Raw genomic sequence first — 19,359 nt, forward strand, 5'->3', positions numbered from 1 at the left:
TCACCTCTGAAAGGAGGCATAATCTTTCTGCAAGGAGGGGGAAGAATCTCTCCTATAGAACTCACCATAGGCATGCTACTAGGTGTTGGAAGGTGGTATACATGCTTGACCCCTGCCACAAGGGTGTTCACTTAGCATATTTTTTATTAAGCCCTTTGAATACACCAAAAACATGGGCACCCTCTACGGGGTGACACGACTGTATCAGGTGCACACATGTGTATAAGTTGTGGAACAAAGGTTTTTCCTTCTCTACCATTTTCTATTTCTAGGCGTAAAGCATATTTGTTATTGAATCTTAAAGATGTCCAAACCTACTTAAACAAACTTAAAGTCAAGACTCTGTTGTCCCTCTGAGTTGCTTTGCCCTCAGTTGGATTGTATTCAACTATTGCTTGCTTCCCATGTCCTGTTGAAAACACTTTGTCTTACTTGAAACCCAATGCTATTTCACAATCTAAAAATCAACCTTGCAATCTATCTGATACCTCTCAAACATGCCAACAATCTATCCGAACAGTCTAAAACTATCAAACTCTCTTCAAAGTTTAATTCTATTATCTATCTAGTCTCAAATTTTGCGCAGAATTTTGCAAGATTTTGCACAAGCCCCATTTGTCTTGTCACTTCTTCACAACAATTTATCTAGATCTTCGCATGAGAACTTACATATCTCCGCACGAGACCTTGCTGATAGTCTTATGTTTGTCTACCAAAACCTGTGACTTCTTCGCTAGGCCATAAGTTAACATATTCAATAATAGAGAAGGAAATCTTCTAAATTAAAAATTTAATGAGCTCTCACTTTTACCTTTTAAAGATGACAAGATGAATGTGAAAACAATATGAAAAAAAATCATGAATTTCAAGGGAAAAAAAAAAAATCTTTTTAAGGCTTGAAATTAAAGAAAATAGTAAGGCTTCAACAAAAAATATTCACCAATCCTTGTTAGGTATTGGGACATTATCAAAATGTTAATCCTCATATTTACTAGGTCCCCTCCACCAAAATAAATGCATTTAGACTATTTACATCAGCCCTCGAGTGGTAAAATATTAGTTTAAGAAAAAATTTAGAATATGGAAGGATATTAAATGAAATTTAATATTCTAGGAATATGAAATTGATTTAGTTTCAAAATATTATGTATAATTATGATATACATAACTTATATCATAATACAATCACAATTGAAGTTAGTAATAATAAGAAAGTGCTTATTGGTTTATTTGGAAATCAAATATGATTCATATTTAAGGCATTGTGTGCAACTGATTATACTATAATTATAGAGTCTATATGGATCTTTAGGCTATATTTTATATTTCAAAATATTAATGTAAATTTGATTATATCTATTTTTTAAATCCTTATGAGCTTTATACAACCTTTGTGAATGCATTTTAAAATGAAGTCTTTGTTTTGGATCAAATTACTACCATATAACTAACCCCAAATATCATCATGGGTAAGAAAATGCATCACAATGATAACTTGATCTATTTAAATTTATAAAAGGATCTCTACAAAATTATTTCAATCGTTGGGAGTTTAAAGTATATTAAAAAATTCAAACATTTTTTCATGGGTGATGCTGGTGTCTTCTTATATTCTACTTCAATTATTTTCCTTTTAAGATTTCATGAGAAAAATATGGAAAATGAACAAATTATGCAAAGAAATCATTTTAACAATATAATGTTTATAATAATTTTAAATAATATAGTATAGGAATATAATAGAGAGGGAAATTATCTAAAATAAGAAATTTAATAAGTTGTCACTTTTAGCTTGTAATGGTGAAAGGATAAATGTAAAAAGAAGATGAAAACAAAATCATGAGTTTCAAAGGAAAAAAGATACAATCTTTCTAAGGCTTGAAACAAAAGAAAATAGTAAGGCTTTGATCAAAAATATGCAACAATCATTGCTATGTCATGGGACATTATATCACAATGCTAGCCCTCATAATTTAAATACCCTCTCCACCAAAAAAAAATGCATGTAGATTATTTACATTTTCTTGAGTGGTAAAATGTTAGATTGACAATGTTTTTATAATATGGAATGGAAGTTTTAATTTTATTTTTCCTGCACAACGATCAATAGCTTCATTGTAGGACTTTAATGATCCTCCTAAAAACCACCTTTAAGGTGCAAAATGATTCCTTATATATGAATAATGATGTAAAATATCTTAATCAATTTTTTTGTCTTTCAAAGAGATTAACATAGCATTGATCTAGAAACAATTAATGAATCACATTTAATTTTTCTTATTTTCCTTGTAACATATTTCTTACATAATCTATGTATTATACTAATTATATCACTTCATTTTGTCATGATTAAGTGTGTAACAAATCATATAAATAAATTTTAATTAGAAATAAATAAGACTATTCATATTTTTTATTTGACAATAGAATTACAAAACTTGACCGATTGTCAATCCATAATTCTACAAATTAGAATAGGGAAAGAAAACAAAAACATGTAACAAATTTTAATTATATATTTAAATTAGAAGATGGTAAATAAAGCAAAATTTTCACTGAATTCCAGCAATGAGTGGAGTAGAGATGAAGTTTTAATCATTCTTCAATGTTTCGTAAATAAAGAATATGTACTTTCCGAACAACGTGTAGAAAATTGTAATTAAAGCATTTATTTTCTATTTAGAAAAAAATAAAGACATTCGTTTTCATTAATTCCATATTGATGTGCCTCCATGTTATTCCCCGAGCCGCCGCAAGAACAGGGAACGAAGGTTTCATTACACTGTTTACAAGTGGCTGATTGCTGCGATGGGGCGAGCAAATTATTGGGCGAGGTTTACACCATAAAAAGAATATATAAAAGAAACAAAAGAATAGCGGTAAGCAGATCTATGATCGTAGTAAAGGCCGCCTATAATCTAGAGGCCGGAAGTGTAAGCGACTCCCGTAGCTGGAATCCATGAAGCCCCCGAGATGAGCTGAGCAACGGTGAACTTGGCTGCTTCGGTGGAGCTGCTGATGATGTGAAACCCGGGCCAGCTCACACGCTTCGCAGTTCCCGCGCCGCCTCCGGTGTTGGCGTATTCGCCGTAGTACAATGTGCTCAGCGCGAAGTTCCCGTCCCACTCCAACCATCCGGCAGGGTCGATGTGATCTCCGAGAGTGGACTGCATAAACACCGTGCGAGAGTATTCCTTCCACGGCCTCCCCAGAAACGTCTGGACGGACCCTTTCACTGCCTCCAGATCAGAAGACGCCGTCACTGCGCATTTCTGGATGGAAATCCCCGTGTTCTCGTTGGGGTCGGTTCTTCCCTGGGCGGTAATCGTGTTCTTCTGGCCGCTCATGGGACGCCGGGCGATGATGTTGCTGTTCTGTATCACCACCGCAGCGTTGCCGAAGATGAAATCCACGGTGCCGTAGATGTCCACCTCGCGGTAGAATTGGCGGAGTGAGTAGACATACAATGTGTCTTGGTACCCTTTTATGCCGCACCTGTACACCGCTGATCTGTCTGACCCCACTCGGAGTGCCACGGCCTGGTGCTTCGCTGCACCCGCGGTGTTCTCGAACGTCATATCCCTTGCGATGAATCCGTTGCCAGAAACAGCTGCACACAATATGGATAAAAATCAATCACATACAATCATTTGAAGGGTGAATTGATCTTAGACTGTATCTATTCAATATGGAGTGGGTAGTGGAGTCTTACCGACAGTTGCCGATTTGAAGGTGGTGAAGCCGTCTTGGACGCTCTTGCTTCCACTCACCACGGTTTTATCCTTCCCGTCTCCCACCAACATCAGATTCGTGATCTTTTTCGATATGTCGATGTTCTCCTTGTATGTTCCCGCCTTGATGTAGATGATGTATCTCGTCCCGCTATTCTGAGGCGCGGCGCTGATTGCTTGGGCGATTGTTCGGTAATTGCCGGAACCGTCTTGTGCGACCACCGCATTCGCTTGGCTGGCCGGGCTTGACGCCTGCAACAGCTTCCGATCTCCCCCCGACAGCCATTCGGGAAACCCATCTCCGTTGTCGTTGGCGTTTGAGGATAGCAGGCGGCGGTTGTTAATGGTCTTGGTGGCTGGCAAATTGGAGAGCTTGTACATGGACAGCGAGTTGCTGACGAGCTCAGACAAGTTCACAGCCCTGGACGACATGAGAGCCCTGATGGGATTTGTGGCGCTCAAATTGAGATCACGGAATCCGTTCAAGCAGGTCTCCTGATTTGTGAGAGCAGCGCTGAGCCAAACGGGGGAGTCAGAGGCGTTGTGAGAGCAGACGTTGAGACGATGGATGGTGTCTTCGAAGAGCTCCAGACAATCGCTCCACGCCGCGCGCTCTCTCTCGTTCATCGTGTTGTTTTGGAGAGTGAGAGTGAAGTTGTGGGCTTTTTGAGCTCTTTGCAGGCTCACCTGGAAGGCGAGGTTGGTGAGATCCTCCAGCTTGGCGGTGTGATAAGCAGGATACGAAGACATGGACGAGATGCATCGCTCGGGATAGCGGGCCTTGCTACACGCCGAGCTCGCCACTTTGGACACACTTCTCCAAGAATGACGATTGTCGTGAGGATGTTGGTTGCTGTCGTTTGAGGCCACAGAGGCAACACACACCAGTGCGGCAATAGCCAGAATTGATGTCAGAGCAATTGCTACACCTCTGCTTCTCGAGGTTTCTGCTTTCTCCACTCCAACTTTGGCATAACCATGACTATTCTTCATGTTGCAGGGGCAAGCCAATGCTGAATTCAGGCGAGGATATATAGATTTTAGATTGCAAGGGGAAAAGTACTTGCTTAGAGCTTTGCAATGGACGGTTTGAATCTCCAGTGAGCAAAGCATCGCAATTTATAGGATGGGATTATGTAAATTGGTCAGTCTGTCTCGGCGGACAGTTTTGAAACGATTACTCCGCGGGTGCCGCCATGAAACGTTCCCAATTGATGCTTGTCGTGGATTTGTTTCTCCTTTTCTTTTTAACCTCAATCGCAACACTATTATTGTCAAATTCAGCAGCCTCGCGGAGAACACCATATTCGTCAGAATCTCGTGCCGCCAAATATAAAGGCAATTGCATTGAACGTTGCTTTCTCATTTCAATTAGACTGCATCACGCTGACGGCATTCGCTTGTACTTTGAAATTCCACGAACGCAAGCTTGCAATATAATTAAGTTGACCTTAGATTAAGCATATTAGCGTCCAGTTTAAAGTCATGCTTTCCTTCCACAATTATTAGCCTTGGTCGGGTTATGGAACACTTCTCAAACAGTTGTTTTTCTAAATTTAACTTCTTGGTCAGCCCATTACCGCGTATAAAGTTTATATTCAGCCGCAGAAATTAGGAAAGCAAATTGAACACTATCGAATTTGCTTTCGCAGCTCCCGCTTCTAGATTCTGTTTACTTTTCTATCTCTATTCATTAGGTTGAATGGTATAAGCAAAAAGTATTCGGCTACGTTAACGACATAAATTCTATTTGATCGTATTTTTTAATGTATCTCCTTTCATAAATGCACATCTGTTGTTTCTAGTGATGAATAGATTTATTAGTTAGAGGTAAAAAAATATATTTAAAATTGTTAAAATTATTAAGTTTATTCATAAAGTCTAGATATCTAGATGTTGCTAAGTTCAAATTTTCTTTTCAAAATATAAAATCTATTCAAAGTGCTTCAATTTCAATATTTTATATTAGAATAAGATAATAGATTTGAGATTTCAAAATGCTTCAATTTCAATAATTTATATTAGAATAAGATAATAGACTTGATTCTTGACATCATTTAAAATAAGTTGTGCAAGATTTAATATTAATAAATATAAAAGTAATAATTTTTTTGTGAAAATAATATTATTAAAGTTATTTTTATATGATATAAATTTCAAGAATACATTTGGATAGCTTTACATTTATTTTATTCTTTTAATCGAAAATAAATTTTGTATCAAACAATTGTAGTTCAATTGCTTAGACATAATTGCCAAGGATGATGACATGAGATAGAGAAAGTCATCCACCAAGGTTTAAAACTCCTAGAGGCTTATTTGGGTTAGGTTCAACATCTGGGTGACTTTGATAGACAATACCCCCTTGCACGTAGTTGTTTAGTTGAATAGACTAGTTGATATATATGCTACCTCATATTGTTTTAATCTTGCTATATGAAGGCAAAGATGTCAACGTCTATCTATGTTGATATTATTTAATAAAAATAAACTTTTGCATGATGATGTTGATCCAAATACTATATTTGAGGCTATGTATATTATGTTCACTCACACTAACAATTATATATGATAGCATCATTAGATGAAATAAAAAATTTATTTCATCAAACTTCACCTATATTATTAACATAATTATTAGAAGAGATCAATGATGTTATTTGACACGGAATCTAGGCAAACACTAGCCTTGATAAACTTGTTTATTGGTGGTAGATTGTTAGAAAAAGGGTAGAATGTAACCCTACCAAAATAAGAATAAAATAAAATTATTACAATATATGAACATAAATAAGAATGATGTAAAAGCACACACTACAAACTCAATTATGAAATTATTTATAAATGCATTGATCTCGGTAATTTAAGTTCTCTTAAAGTTCAAAGGTACTTTGAATAGTCTCATTAGTGCAAATGTGACTATTGTTGATAAAGATTCCATCTTCATACTACTATTTTTTAAACATATAATCTCAATGTTGTACTCACATTGAGTAGAAAGTTGACCACTATGAGATTTAATTATTTGGATATATTGCTACAACGTGAAATTAAGAGATCCTTAATAGAGATGATGAGGCTAATTAGACAAATGCTTTTGCCTCTCAAGTCAAGAAAAAGAGCCTCGGTAGGAAAAAATGTTATGAATAGAAATGAACAAAGAAAGGGTTAAAATTTAGTTAGTTTTACAATCATCTTGGTAATGTTGAAGGTGAATACTTCAAGAAGAAGAAATGTATAAAAAAAAGGTATATATAATAAAAATACAAAAAATGAAATAAAGGAATTTGAAAATGTGGAAAAATTAATATAAATATATTTAATTCTTAATTATTTTATTAGAAGCTTTAGAACAAGCTTGTTGTAGTGACTTGTTTATTAATAACATGTATTTGATTTAAAAAGATAACATGATTTTGGTAGAATAGATTGGGATAAAGACTCTAGATAAGATCTTAGTTCCATGTCTTAGCTTGGTCATATAAGTCATTCCTCGCATATCATATTAGAGTTAGACTAGGAGTGTTAAACACTTGTGGTGTGACTTAATAGGGGTATTAGAAATAATGTGATTTCAAATTGATGATGGATTATCTATAGAGGGACCAATAGCTTGGTTAGTAGAGCATTCTAGTAGCAAATGGAAGGACCTCAATTTGAGTCCTAGATGGTTGAAAAGGGGGCAAGAGCTTAGTTGAGAACTCTAGTAGAAAATGAAAGGTCTTAATATCAAATTGTTGCTAGTGCATATGAGCCATCTAATTAATATTCTAATTTAGGACCTTTCTTTTAATGCAAGAATGATCTAATAATTATTTAAACATAAGACCTTTCAATTACTACTAGACTTCTCTACTAGTTAAACTATTAGCCAATCCATGATCAAGTTAAATATGGTTAAAAGAGATCGAGGGTTGTCTTGTTAAAAGAGGGGGACAAAAATACCATGTTCTTCCATACCTCTACTTTGAAACGTGGAGTTTACAACAAAAGCAGCAAAATCAAGTAGGGGGAAGTTGTTCTAGAAGAGGAAAATGATATAACTATTAAGGCTATATCATTCTGCTCTAATCTTCTTTTGAGAGACTCTAATCTTGTGGATTGAGATGAGTTCAAAATCATTTTGAATATCTCAGCTCTGATTCAACCAGAGGAGAACGCAATGATTGAAGCTATCCCTTCCCCTTTGGAAGTTGAGTAGGTTATCTTTTACCTTCCTACAAACAAGTTTTTGGGCCCGGATAGTTTCCCAACTTTTTTCCTTCACATGTTTTGGAATGTGGTCCATCTAGATAACACCAAAACAGTTCAAGAGTTCTTTGGAGCCAAGAGTCTGCTCAAGGAGGTAAATGCCACTTTCCTTGTGCTTATTCTAAAAGTGCCTGGGGTGGATTCTTTGGACCAAATCAGACCTATTAGCCTTTGCAACTCATTCTACAAGATTATTTCAAAAGTGCTAGCTTCAAGTATTATCAACGTCCTCCCATCCACTGTAGTTCCTCAACAATCTAGCTTTGTCCCGGGGCGACAAATCCTAGACTCAATTACAATTATCCATGAATTTATCCATTCTTTGGAAGAAGGAAAGAGAGAAGGTTTCCTCCTCAAGCTTGATTTGTCCAAGGATTATGATCGGGTGGACTGGTCCTTTCTTTTCAAAGTTCATAAAGCCTTTGGATTTAATTCTAGGGTCATCAAACTTATTAACTAGTTGGTGACTACTACCTCTCTGGCTATTTGGGTAAATGGCTCCCCCTTTGTTTTCTTCAAACCCTCAAGAGGGCTCAGGCAAGGAGATCTGATCTCACCCATTATTTTCATTATTTTGGTTGAATGTCTTGGAAGGATGATTTCTGCCAGTAGAAATATTGGTGCTCTATCTGGAATCAAATCTTCTTATGGTCCACTAGTTTTCTCTCATCAACAATTTGTGGATGAAAATATTATGGGGGGAAGCCATGGTTGGTGAAGCCAAGGTGGTGAAAAAGATCTCAAGCTCTTACTCTAGGGGCTTGGGGCAGCTAATAAACTGGAACAAGAGCTCTATATTATTCATTAACACTCCAGTTGAGAGACAGAGGAAAAGTGTTGATATTTTGGGCTATGATTTGGGAAGCCTCCCTTCTATCTATTTGGGTCTCCCATTGGCCTCAAACCCCCTTTTTTTTTGGAATAACCTAATAGATAGGTTTAATAAGAAATTGGATGTTTGGAAAAGAGTCACTCTTGGCCAAGCTGGCAAGATTCAGTTGGTCAAATCCACTCTTCAAAATCTCCCAACTTATGCTTTAAGTCTCTTTGGGATTCCCAGCAAGTATGTTGATCTTTTGGAGAAGATCTAGAGGTATTTTCTTTGGTCTAGATCGAAAGACAACAAGAGATTTCCCTTGGTGGCATGGGACAATGTGTGCCTCCAAAAAATGTATGGGGGTTCAGGAATAAGAAGACTAAGACCTTTCAATAAATCTCTCCAAGCTAAACAGATTTGGAGAATCTTTTCCAACAACGGGGATTGGAGGGACCTCATGGAAGACAAATACCTTTGTAGACCTTCAATTAGACACTTTCTTTATGGAGGGTTAACTCCCAATGGATCAAATATATGGAATGGTATTATAAGAGCCAGAGAGTCTGCCAATAGTAAGGTGAAATGGAGTGTTGGTAATGGGAAGGACACTCTTTTTTGGCAGGACAACTTCTTTTCTTCTCCATTTGTGGATTTGGGATGTTCCTTCTATGTGGTGGACTTAAAGTTTTTTGGTTGCTCCCTCCATGTTTTTAACAATAAGATTGACTCCTATAGAGGTGGAGTTCATTGTGATTTTGGGTGTGGAGGTAGTCTTTATTGGAGGGGAAGGTAGTTGGGGTGCTATTAGTGATAGCACTTATGTTTGGGGGTTTCTCTCCCCTAGCATTGGATTTGTTATCTTCCCACCTCCTGCTTCTATGGAGCTAGATCCCTTCAATATTGTGGTGGGAAGGGAGTGTGCAGAGGGGTGCAAGATTTTTGGGAATGCTGACCTTAACAGGCAGTTCTATTGGATATGGACCTATAGTTATGAGGGTGAAAGAGGAATAGGCTACCCATTGCCTGAGGTTAGTTTCTAGGCCTTGTAAGGATGAGTTTCTCTCCCCCTCTTTGTTTCTTTTCTTCCCGTGACCGAGTGGTTGCTTATAGTTTTAAAGGACTCATCTAGGTCCTTTGTTCCTATTTTTTGTTTGATAATGTAGCAAGGGGACTTGTCCCATGCTGATTCTTAGCAATGCAGACCATGGTTGGTGGGTTTGTTGCATTTAGACCTTTGTTTTTTTATATAGGTAGACTTTAGTTGATGTGTTTCCTAGATGTTTGTCACTAGATGTTGTTAATATGTTGTATCACAGTGTCTAGTGTCTATTGTTTGTACCATAGATCAGCACCCTCTTGCTACCTTTTATAATAAAAAAACTAAACTACTAGTCAATTCATGATTAGGTTAAGTGTGATTTAACATAAATATACTAGCTTGGAGCCCCTAACATACTATTTGATATCACATTGAGATACAACTCATATAGACAAACTAGAACCTAGAAATAGGACTTACTATTTACTCGTGGAGTGGAACTGCCAACCCTCTTTTAAGCCAGCCCATCGCCAAACACACATGCCTTATTTTTAACCAAAAAGTTAGGCAGAGAGCTATGTTAGTTCCTTAACTTCTTGCAGCTCCACTTTAGCAATTGCAACATATCTGGATTATCTAATAGTCCATCCAATAAATGTTAATGATAGATTACAGCGCATTCGGAATGTTTTAACTTGTTTGTTGCACCCACAATCTCTGCTATTCAAACCTTATTGAATGAACTTACCTTGTCTAATGAACTTCTCTGACTATTGAGTCTTGACACATAAAGGAGTTCGAAGGGCACGAAATTCTCATTCTCTTAAAACTCTACATTGCTTGTCCTCTCTTCATCTCGATTTATTTTTCATTTAAACTCAACAGCTCGGAGGACGTGGATTTCGTTTGCGAAGGAAACTTTTACTTGGATAGAGAAAGCCCACGGCAAGCAGGCACTGTTACTAAATTAAGTCCATTCATTATATCTTGTTTTCTTTCATTGCAAAGTATTCTTGTGATTCGTGTCACTTAAAAAGCATTTTGTACAAGATTCTCTTTTTTCGCCCTTTTTACTCATGGCCAGATGAGCACCCGGGTCAAACATTAATAGCCGCTTAGTATAGTTTTGACTGGACCTTAATTCTTCTCAGCCTAGATGCGTGAGAGGTTAATATCGTTGTAACCACGTCTTCTACAATTGTAGGCAACATAATTCAAACAATTTGGTTGATTCATGCAAATCCATGCACCCTCCATCAAGCCATTCAACCACAGGTTTATCATAAAGAGTTGCCGCCAAACATTTAAACGTCTACGTGAACAGAGCGGTTTGATTTCTCATTTGATGTAGATTGATTCCAGGGAGCTTGGAATGCATTGTATAGAGATTGGATCTGCATTTTTATCGATCACGTGCAGAACGCTATGTGTGCACGGAAGAGTACGTGGAATCTAATCGTTTTGCTTATTTTTTCTTATCCCGACCAAACCTGATTGAGATGCCTGTTGAAAGTGAAGGTCGTTTACTTTCAAATAGAGAAAAGATCAAATCTGGAAGCCTCTACTCATGGTCATCTCTCCTCAAAACATGTTTAGTAATCAGGTTGATATAATTTAAATTCAATTTGTTGTAGTGTCAATGTTTGCTAATTTACTTAATATAAATTCAATTGAATTTGTTGTAGTGTCAATGTTTGCTAATCAACTTAATATAAATTCAATTCAATTCAGTGTTAATGTTTGTTAATTTATATATTATAATTTATCTTGATGGTTGGGAAGGAATAGTTCATTAGATGTAACAACAATGAATTCGATAGAAGTTATTTTAGTTCAAAGTTTCAAATTATAAAGGAGTATGTTTGTAAAGATGTCATCATATGATCTCAAAATATTGGTTAGAGCATGTTTCTTATAGAATGTTAACATATGCTTCAAATAAATAAGCTTTGAGCATTGTGCAATATTATAGTATTGCTAAATATTTGTCATCTACATCTTTTCATCATTGAACTGATATTTTTTGTGATATCTTAAAATGATCAAACATCATGATACTACTCTCAGGATTCAACTATGTATGTTTTGAGTTAAGCTAATTGGCCCTTATTTCACAAGTAGTTGTTACTAAGAACCCATTTATCATGAGAATGAATGGAAAACTTAGCATTCATTACATCTAGTTACTGCACACAAAGGTGAAGCATTGAAACTTCTCCTCTATGAACATCACCTATCCCATACCCTATGTATAGAACGGGGAATCTATTTTTGTGTCAAATTTTGGTATGCCTATGGTTGTAGGATCTCAACTTTTCATGCTCATCAAGATGACCTTTCTTGTGGACACATTAATTTGTATATTGAACATTTTATTATTTTTAAGTCATAGTTAACTCAAGAATAATTTGTATATTGAACATTTAATTTTATTTTTTTGGTCATAGTCAACTTGGGATTAATATGTATATTGAACATTTCATTAATTTATTGTCATAGTTAACTCAAGAAAGATAATCTTGACGAGCATGAAAAGTCAAGACCCTACAATCATAGTTGTACCAAAATTATACACAATAATAGGTTTCCCTATCCTTTATTATTGTAGTATGGGATGGTGATAGGTGATGCTCATAGAGGTGAAGTCTCGATGCTTCACCTCTATTAGCATCACCTAGATGCAATGAGTGTTGTCTTTTATACACCTCGTGAGAGATGGCCTCTTAGGAACCACTACTCATGAAACATGGATCAATGAATTTGATTCAAAAACTACACAATTGAATCCTTATAGAAACATCGAAATTTGATTTGTTGTGGAAAATACTTCATACTTATCAGTCATCAAACATGTTTATCTGCTTCTAGATTATCATATGCATAAAACCTATACTTTGATTTGTATATCACATACTTCATCCTTTTTCCATCATAGTTGACTCAAGAAAGGTCATCTCAATGAGGTTTAAAAATCAAGACCTAGCAATCATATGCATACCAAAATTCTACAAAAAGAAATAGATTTCCTCGTCCCCTATTATCCTAATAGAGGATGGGGATAGGTGACACTCATAGAGGTGAACTACTAATGCTTCCCCTGAATGAGCATCATCTTAATGTAATGAGTGCTAAGTGTTCCATTCATTCTCATGAGAGATGGATTCTTAGGAACTACTACTCATGAAACATGGGTCAAAGAGCTTGATGCAAAAACTACATAATTGATCAATTAGGATAATAAGGAATAGGGAAATATATATTTTTGTATATAAACTTGGTGTACCTATGATTGTAGACATAATTTTAAATTTTTAAAAGCTCATTAAGATCATCTATCCTTGATTCATTGGCCCATGTTTTATAGGCATACAAAAATTCTACACCAAAAATAGATTTCCCCATCCTCTATTGTCCTAATTGATCATATTTACAATTAATGGGACCTTTCTTGATTCAACTATACCAAAAAATAACAAAATGTTCAATATATAAATTAAAGTATAGGTTTTATGTTTGTGATAATATAGAAGTGGAAGAACATGTTTGATCATTGGTAAGTAAGAGATACTTTTCACAATAATTCAAAGTGTGATATTGCTGCCATGATTTATCATGTACCCTTTAAGACAAATTTCTTGACCCATGTGTCATGTGTAGTGATTCCTAAGAACCCATCTCTCATAAGATTGAATGGAATAGTTAGCTCTTGTTGCATCTAGGTGATGTTCATATAGAGGTGAAACACCAAGACTTCACGTATGCTTGCATAACCTAGATGTAATGACTTCTAAGTGTTCCATACATTCTCATGAGAGATGGTTTTTGAAATTAATCATCTTCAGTATTGTCCAATACTAGGCAATTGCTAAATATTTTTCATCTACATATTTTCATCATCACATTGAGAAATTTTATGAAATCTAACAATGATCAAACATTGTGATAGTATTCTCACTATTCAACTATGCAGCTTTTGAGTCAAACTTGTTGGCACATGTTTTATACTTGTAGTGGTTTTCTTATAACACAAAATCTAATGAGAATGAGTAGAATGCTTAACACTCATTTCATTTAGGTGACACTTATAGAGGTAAAGTTTTAGTGCTTTAGATCTATGAACATCACCTAAATACAATGAATATTATGAATTCCATTAATTCTAATGGAAGATGGGTTCTTAGGCCATTACTCATGAAATATAATGGCTAACTAAATCAATCTATCAGATGTCTAGATATGCATAGTAGTCAATTACATCAAAACTTATGTAATACTCATATATATAATCTTTCATCTTAGTCTTTGTATTTATTTACGGTAGTGGAACACTTTTGACCATGTATTTTGAACCATGAATAAATACATGTCAAACATCATAGAGTATTCTCAAATTCTGCATTATGTAAAGGCCTTTAATAATAATATATTTTAATAATATTAATTATAAAACGAATCAATATAAATTATATTAGTAGAAACTTCTCAAAGTTAGAATACATAAAAATGAAAAGGAAAATATTTCACAAATGTTTCGTTGCTTTTATATTTAAGTTGCAGCTTCCTAATTATAGCAATGACTGCAGATTTTTGGATTGCACGAGTTTTGAATAGATTCGCCTTGTGTCTAATTTAAAGATAAACACGACTTTACATCACAGCCGTGTCTTTGTAATGAGAATCTACGTGATTAAACATAATTTACGTTTCAAACACAATCGAGAGAATTTACCGTTCAATCTAACGGATAGATATAAAAAAGTAAACAGAATCTAGAAGTGTGGACTGGGAAAGAAATTTCGTTTTAATGTTCAATACATTTTTGCTTTCGTCGATTCTGCGGACGAAACTAGCTGTTATACGTGTCGTGGGCTGACCGATTCAAGCGAATGCTCGCTTCTTGATGAAACCGACAAATATAACGCTGTGATCGATTAGCCCTTCCACGACTTAGTTAAGGCGAATTGTCACTAATCGTGATTTTAAAGTGGCTACTGACACGCTTAATTTTATGATCCTCTTAATTACTGAGAATCTTGCAATGTAATGGCAATGAGAAATCAACGTTGAATGCTACAGTGTTAATTGTAAGCGGCATGGGGCTCTAACGGATTGATTTGTCTTCATGATTTAACTTCATATTATAAGACCTCAAACTTATAAACCCTTTTATCAGTCGATGACAATAAGATATATTTAAGAAATACGATCAAATAGAATTTATGTTTCTAACCCAGTCGAAAACTTTTGCTTATAGAAATCAACGTAATGGATAGAGATCAGAAAGTAAACAGAATCTAGAAGCGACGTGAACTGCGAAAGCAATTTCGTTTATGCTGTTCAACACAATTTGCTTTCCTAATTTATGCGGAGAAAAATAAACTTAATATGTGGTCATGGACTGACCATTAACATAAAATTAGAAAGACAAATGTTTAACAAAAGAACTTTGTGAGCGATAAGCCCTTGTGCAAATTATTGTAGAAGGAAAGGATGATTTTAAACTGGATGCTAACATGATTAATCTAAAGTCAAATTAATTGCGGAGAGTCTTGTACGAATCACTTGATAAAAACATAATTATATTCCAAGCTTGTCGTGGACTTCTTAAGTACAAGCGAATGCCGATCAGCATGATGCAGTGTAATTGAAATGAGAAACCAACGTTGAATGTAATCGCCGAAGTTATATTTTGCCGCACGAGATTCTGACAAATATGGTGTTCTCCGCGAGGCTGCTGAATTTGACAATAATAGTGTTGCGATTGAAGTAAAAAAGAGAAGGAGAAGCAAATCTACGACAAGTACCGATTGGGAACGTAAGAGGATGAAAGTTTCATGGCGGCACTGGAGTAATCGTTTCAAAACTGTCCACCGAGACAGACTGACCAATTCACGTAATCCCATCCTATAAATTGTGATGCTTTGCTCACTGGAGATTCAAACCATCCTTCACATTTCTCCCAATTAGAGGTTCTAAGAAAGTACATTTTCCCCTTGCAATCCAGAATCTATATATCCCCGCCTGAATTCAGCATTGGCTTGCCAACATGAAGAATAGTCATGGTTATGCCAAAGTTGGAGTGGAGAAATCAGAAAACTCGAGAAGCAGAGGTGTAGTAATTGCTCTGACATCAATTCTGGCTATTGCCGCACTGGTGTGTGTTGCCTCTGTGGCCTCAAACGACAACAACCAACATCATGACAATCATCATTCTTGGAGAAGTGTGTCCAAGGTGGCGAGCTCGGCGTGTAGTAAGACCCGCTATCCCGAGCGATGCATCTCGTCCATGTCTTCGTATCCTGCTTATCACACCGCCAAGCTGGACGATCTCACCAACCTCGCCTTCCAGGTGAGCGTGCAAAGAGCTCAAAAAGCCCACAACTTCACTCTCACTCTCCAAAACAACACGATGAACGAGAGAGAGCGCGCGGCGTGGAGCGATTGTCTGGAGCTCTTCGAAGACACCATCCATCGTCTCAACGCCTGCTCTCACAACGCCTCTGACTCCCCCGTTTGGCTCAGCGCTGCTCTCACAAATCAGGAGACCTGCTTGAACGGATTCCGTGATCTCAATTTGAGCGCCACAAATCCCATCAGGGCTCTCATGTCGTCCAGGGCTGTGAACTTGTCTGAGCTCGTCAGCAACTCGCTGTCCATGTACAAGTTCTCCAATTTGCCAGCCACCAAAACCATTAACAACCGCCGCCTGCTATCCGCAAACACCTACGACAACGGAGATGGGTTTCCCGAATGGGTGTCAGCGGGAGATCGGAAGCTGTTGCAGGCGTCAAGCCCGGCCAGCCAAGCGAACACGGTGGTCGCACAAGACGGTTCCGGCAATTACCGAACAATCGCCCAAGCAATCAGCGCCGCGCCTCAGAATAGCGGCACGAGATACATCATCTACATAAAGGCGGGAACGTATAAGGAGAACGTCGACATATCGAGCAAGATCACGAATCTGATGTTGGTGGGAGACGGGAAGGACAAAACCGTGGTGAGTGGAAGCAAGAGCGTCCAAGACGGCTTCACCACCTTCCAAACTGCAACTGTCGGTAAGACTCCGCTACCCACTTCATATTGAATAAATACAGTCTAAGATTAGCTCACCCTGCAAATGATTATATGTGATTGATTTTTTATCCATATTGTGAATGTGTGCAGCTGTTTCTGGCAACGGATTCATCGCAAGGGATATGACGTTCGAGAACACCGCGGGCCCAGCAAAGCAACAGGCCGTGGCACTCCGAGTTGGTTCTGACCAGTCGGCGGTGTACAGGTGTGCCATAAAGGGGTACCAAGACACGTTGTATGTCTACTCCCTGCGCCAATTCTACCGCGAGGTGGACATCTACGGCACCGTGGATTTCATCTTCGGCAACGCTGCGGTGGTGATACAGAACAGCAACATCATCTCCCGCCGTCCCATGAGCGGCCAGCAGAACACGATTACCGCCCAGGCAAGAACGGACCCAAATGAGAACACGGGGATTTCCATCCAGAAATGCGCAGTGACGGCGTCTTCGGATCTTGAAGTTGTGAAAGGATCGGTCCAGACGTATCTGGGGAGGCCGTGGAGGGAATACTCTCGCACGGTGTTTATGCAGTCCACGCTCGGAGATCACATCAACCCTGCCGGATGGTTGGAGTGGGACGGGAACTTCGCGCTGAGCACATTGTACTACGGTGAATACGCCAACACTGGAGGTGGCGCGGGAACGTCGAAGCGTGTGAATTGGCCCGGGTTTCACGTCATAAGCAGCGCCACCGAAGCCGCCAAATTCACGGTTGGTCAGTTCATCTCGGGGGCTTCATGGATTCCAGCTACGGGAGTCGCTTACACTTCCGGCCTCTGATGGGCCTTTAGTACGATTATTGGTATCTATTTCTTTTTGTTGCTATACTTGCACTTGCACCAGATGGAGGTGCAAGGGATATGCCGATAGGTATTATTAGAAGGGTAAATTGAAGATAGTGTATAATTGAAAGAAATATTTATATTTGAGAACATTGGTTTGAGTTTTTATTATTAAAAAGGTAAAATTGTAGAGACTGTATTGTTCAAAGAAGGATTTAACATTGATAGCATATAATTAAGTTTTTTTTATAGAATGAAGCATATACACACGACAATGTAAATTGTACAACTTAATATTTTATTTAATGTATGACCCTTCAATTCAAGAGTTGGTATGAAGTGTACTATTTATGGAATAATTTCTTTTGTCCAAAAAAAATGAAAATATGAGTCATATTTTTGGATAGAAAGAAAAAACGCGTATGTAAAAAGAAAACAAGATTAATTAATATATACATAGGTCAAATTGTATAAATTGTATAATTTAATATTTTATTTAATGTACGACCCTCCAATTCAAGAGTTCGTATGAAGTGTACATTTATGGAATAATTTCTTTTGTTTAAAAAAAATATAAAATTGTATAACAACTAATGTCTCATTCCTAACATGTCAAATCTAATGAGAACTTCTAACAAAAAATATATCATGTCAAACGTAATGAGAACTTCTAGCAAAAAATATATTCTATGTGCAACAATTTTAGCATTTGATAAACACAACCCAAAACATGCAGATTCTTCTACACAAATTTGAATTTTCACTTTAAAATGTTAATAAGCTTAGAAAGAAAGCCACAATTCAATCTAAGCCTCTCTAAAATCATGGAACCTGTCCCATTGCTCAACAATATCATCTAAATACAAACACTTTTATAATTTAGAATCTAAACTTCAAATAAATGCTTAACGAAAAGAGTTTTTATATCAAAATATTAAAAGAAAATCTAAAGGAGACATCCCATCCAGTATTAAATCCACCATAGGCATTTCGATAAATTTACACAAAACATCTGTTTTCATTGTTCAAGAATGATTTTGGACTTCAAAGCCAAAAATCTAAAATAAGCATCCACCAATAATAAATCTCAACATATATGTTTGAAATTATGGACCCCCACAATAGTCAAATTGAAGCTTCATCTTAAAATTTCTAATTTCTAATAAGCATCTAGAATATGAATGAGCCCACTTTATTAGTTCATACTAAACATAATAATCTACTTTGCATTTTGAAATTGATAGACAAAATATCCACTGAAAGCAAATCCTATCTTGACATGTTAGTATTCTATAGCAGCTATCCCTTCCACACTAAACTCCAACAATGGCTTCTATAAAAATTATGACACCCACCTCACTAATCAACAAAAGCATGTACAGGGAAAAATTTGAAGGACTTGATTAACAATACATAGGCTTGAACATAAATCTTGCATATAAGACTTAACCTAGGTCTCATGTTTTAACATTACCTTTTTTAAGAAGATATTTTCAATTTGCTACACATTTAGACTAATACTTCTATGTTCTAGTATGAATGCATTCATTCAAATACCTTAATGTAATATGGGGAAGAGATTAAAGTAATTTTTATCTTCTTATATTAGATAAAAAAAATATCCAATCATCTTTAAAAAATGGTGATGAAAGTTTTTGAGAAG

The 19,359-nt window shown here is 36.6% G+C and overlaps 2 protein-coding genes across 2 annotated transcripts; one reads left to right on the forward strand and one right to left on the reverse strand.

The window, feature by feature from the left end:
* Positions 1–2,646: 2,646 nt before the first annotated feature.
* On the reverse strand, positions 2,647–4,925 carry LOC149553464 (pectinesterase-like). The gene is made up of 2 exons (XM_089788913.1): positions 3,713–4,925; positions 2,647–3,610 (listed from the first exon to the last, which is right to left on the reverse strand). The coding sequence occupies exons 1-2, from the start codon at positions 4,842–4,844 to the stop codon at positions 2,919–2,921; spliced, it is 1,824 nt and encodes a 607-aa protein (XP_089645039.1). The 5' UTR covers positions 4,845–4,925; the 3' UTR covers positions 2,647–2,918.
* A 10,841-nt stretch (positions 4,926–15,766) lies between these two features.
* LOC149553465 (pectinesterase-like) lies at positions 15,767–17,846 on the forward strand. Its single transcript, XM_089788914.1, has 2 exons — positions 15,767–16,893; positions 17,003–17,846. Exons 1-2 carry the CDS (start codon positions 15,885–15,887, stop codon positions 17,692–17,694), a joined length of 1,701 nt encoding a protein of 566 aa, XP_089645040.1. The 5' UTR covers positions 15,767–15,884; the 3' UTR covers positions 17,695–17,846.
* Positions 17,847–19,359: the final 1,513 nt, after the last annotated feature.

The sequence above is a fragment of the Cupressus sempervirens genome, chromosome 6 (genome assembly GCF_028749045.1).
Source record: "Cupressus sempervirens isolate cs-2001-9-10 chromosome 6, ASM2874904v1, whole genome shotgun sequence".
NCBI lineage: Eukaryota > Viridiplantae > Streptophyta > Pinopsida > Cupressales > Cupressaceae > Cupressus > Cupressus sempervirens.

Excerpts from the sequence above, each read along its gene's own strand:
- LOC149553465 (XM_089788914.1), top strand. The coding sequence starts at position 15,885 with ATGAAGAATAGTCATGGTTATGCCAAAGTTGGAGTGGAGAAATCAGAA. Across the intron at positions 16,894-17,002 it reads CTTCCAAACTGCAACTGTCG|CTGTTTCTGGCAACGGATTC; the intron begins GTAAGACTCCGC and ends GAATGTGTGCAG.
- LOC149553464 (XM_089788913.1), bottom strand. The coding sequence starts at position 4,844 with ATGCTTTGCTCACTGGAGATTCAAACCGTCCATTGCAAAGCTCTAAGC. Across the intron at positions 3,611-3,712 it reads CTTCAAATCGGCAACTGTCG|CTGTTTCTGGCAACGGATTC; the intron begins GTAAGACTCCAC and ends TATTGTGTGCAG.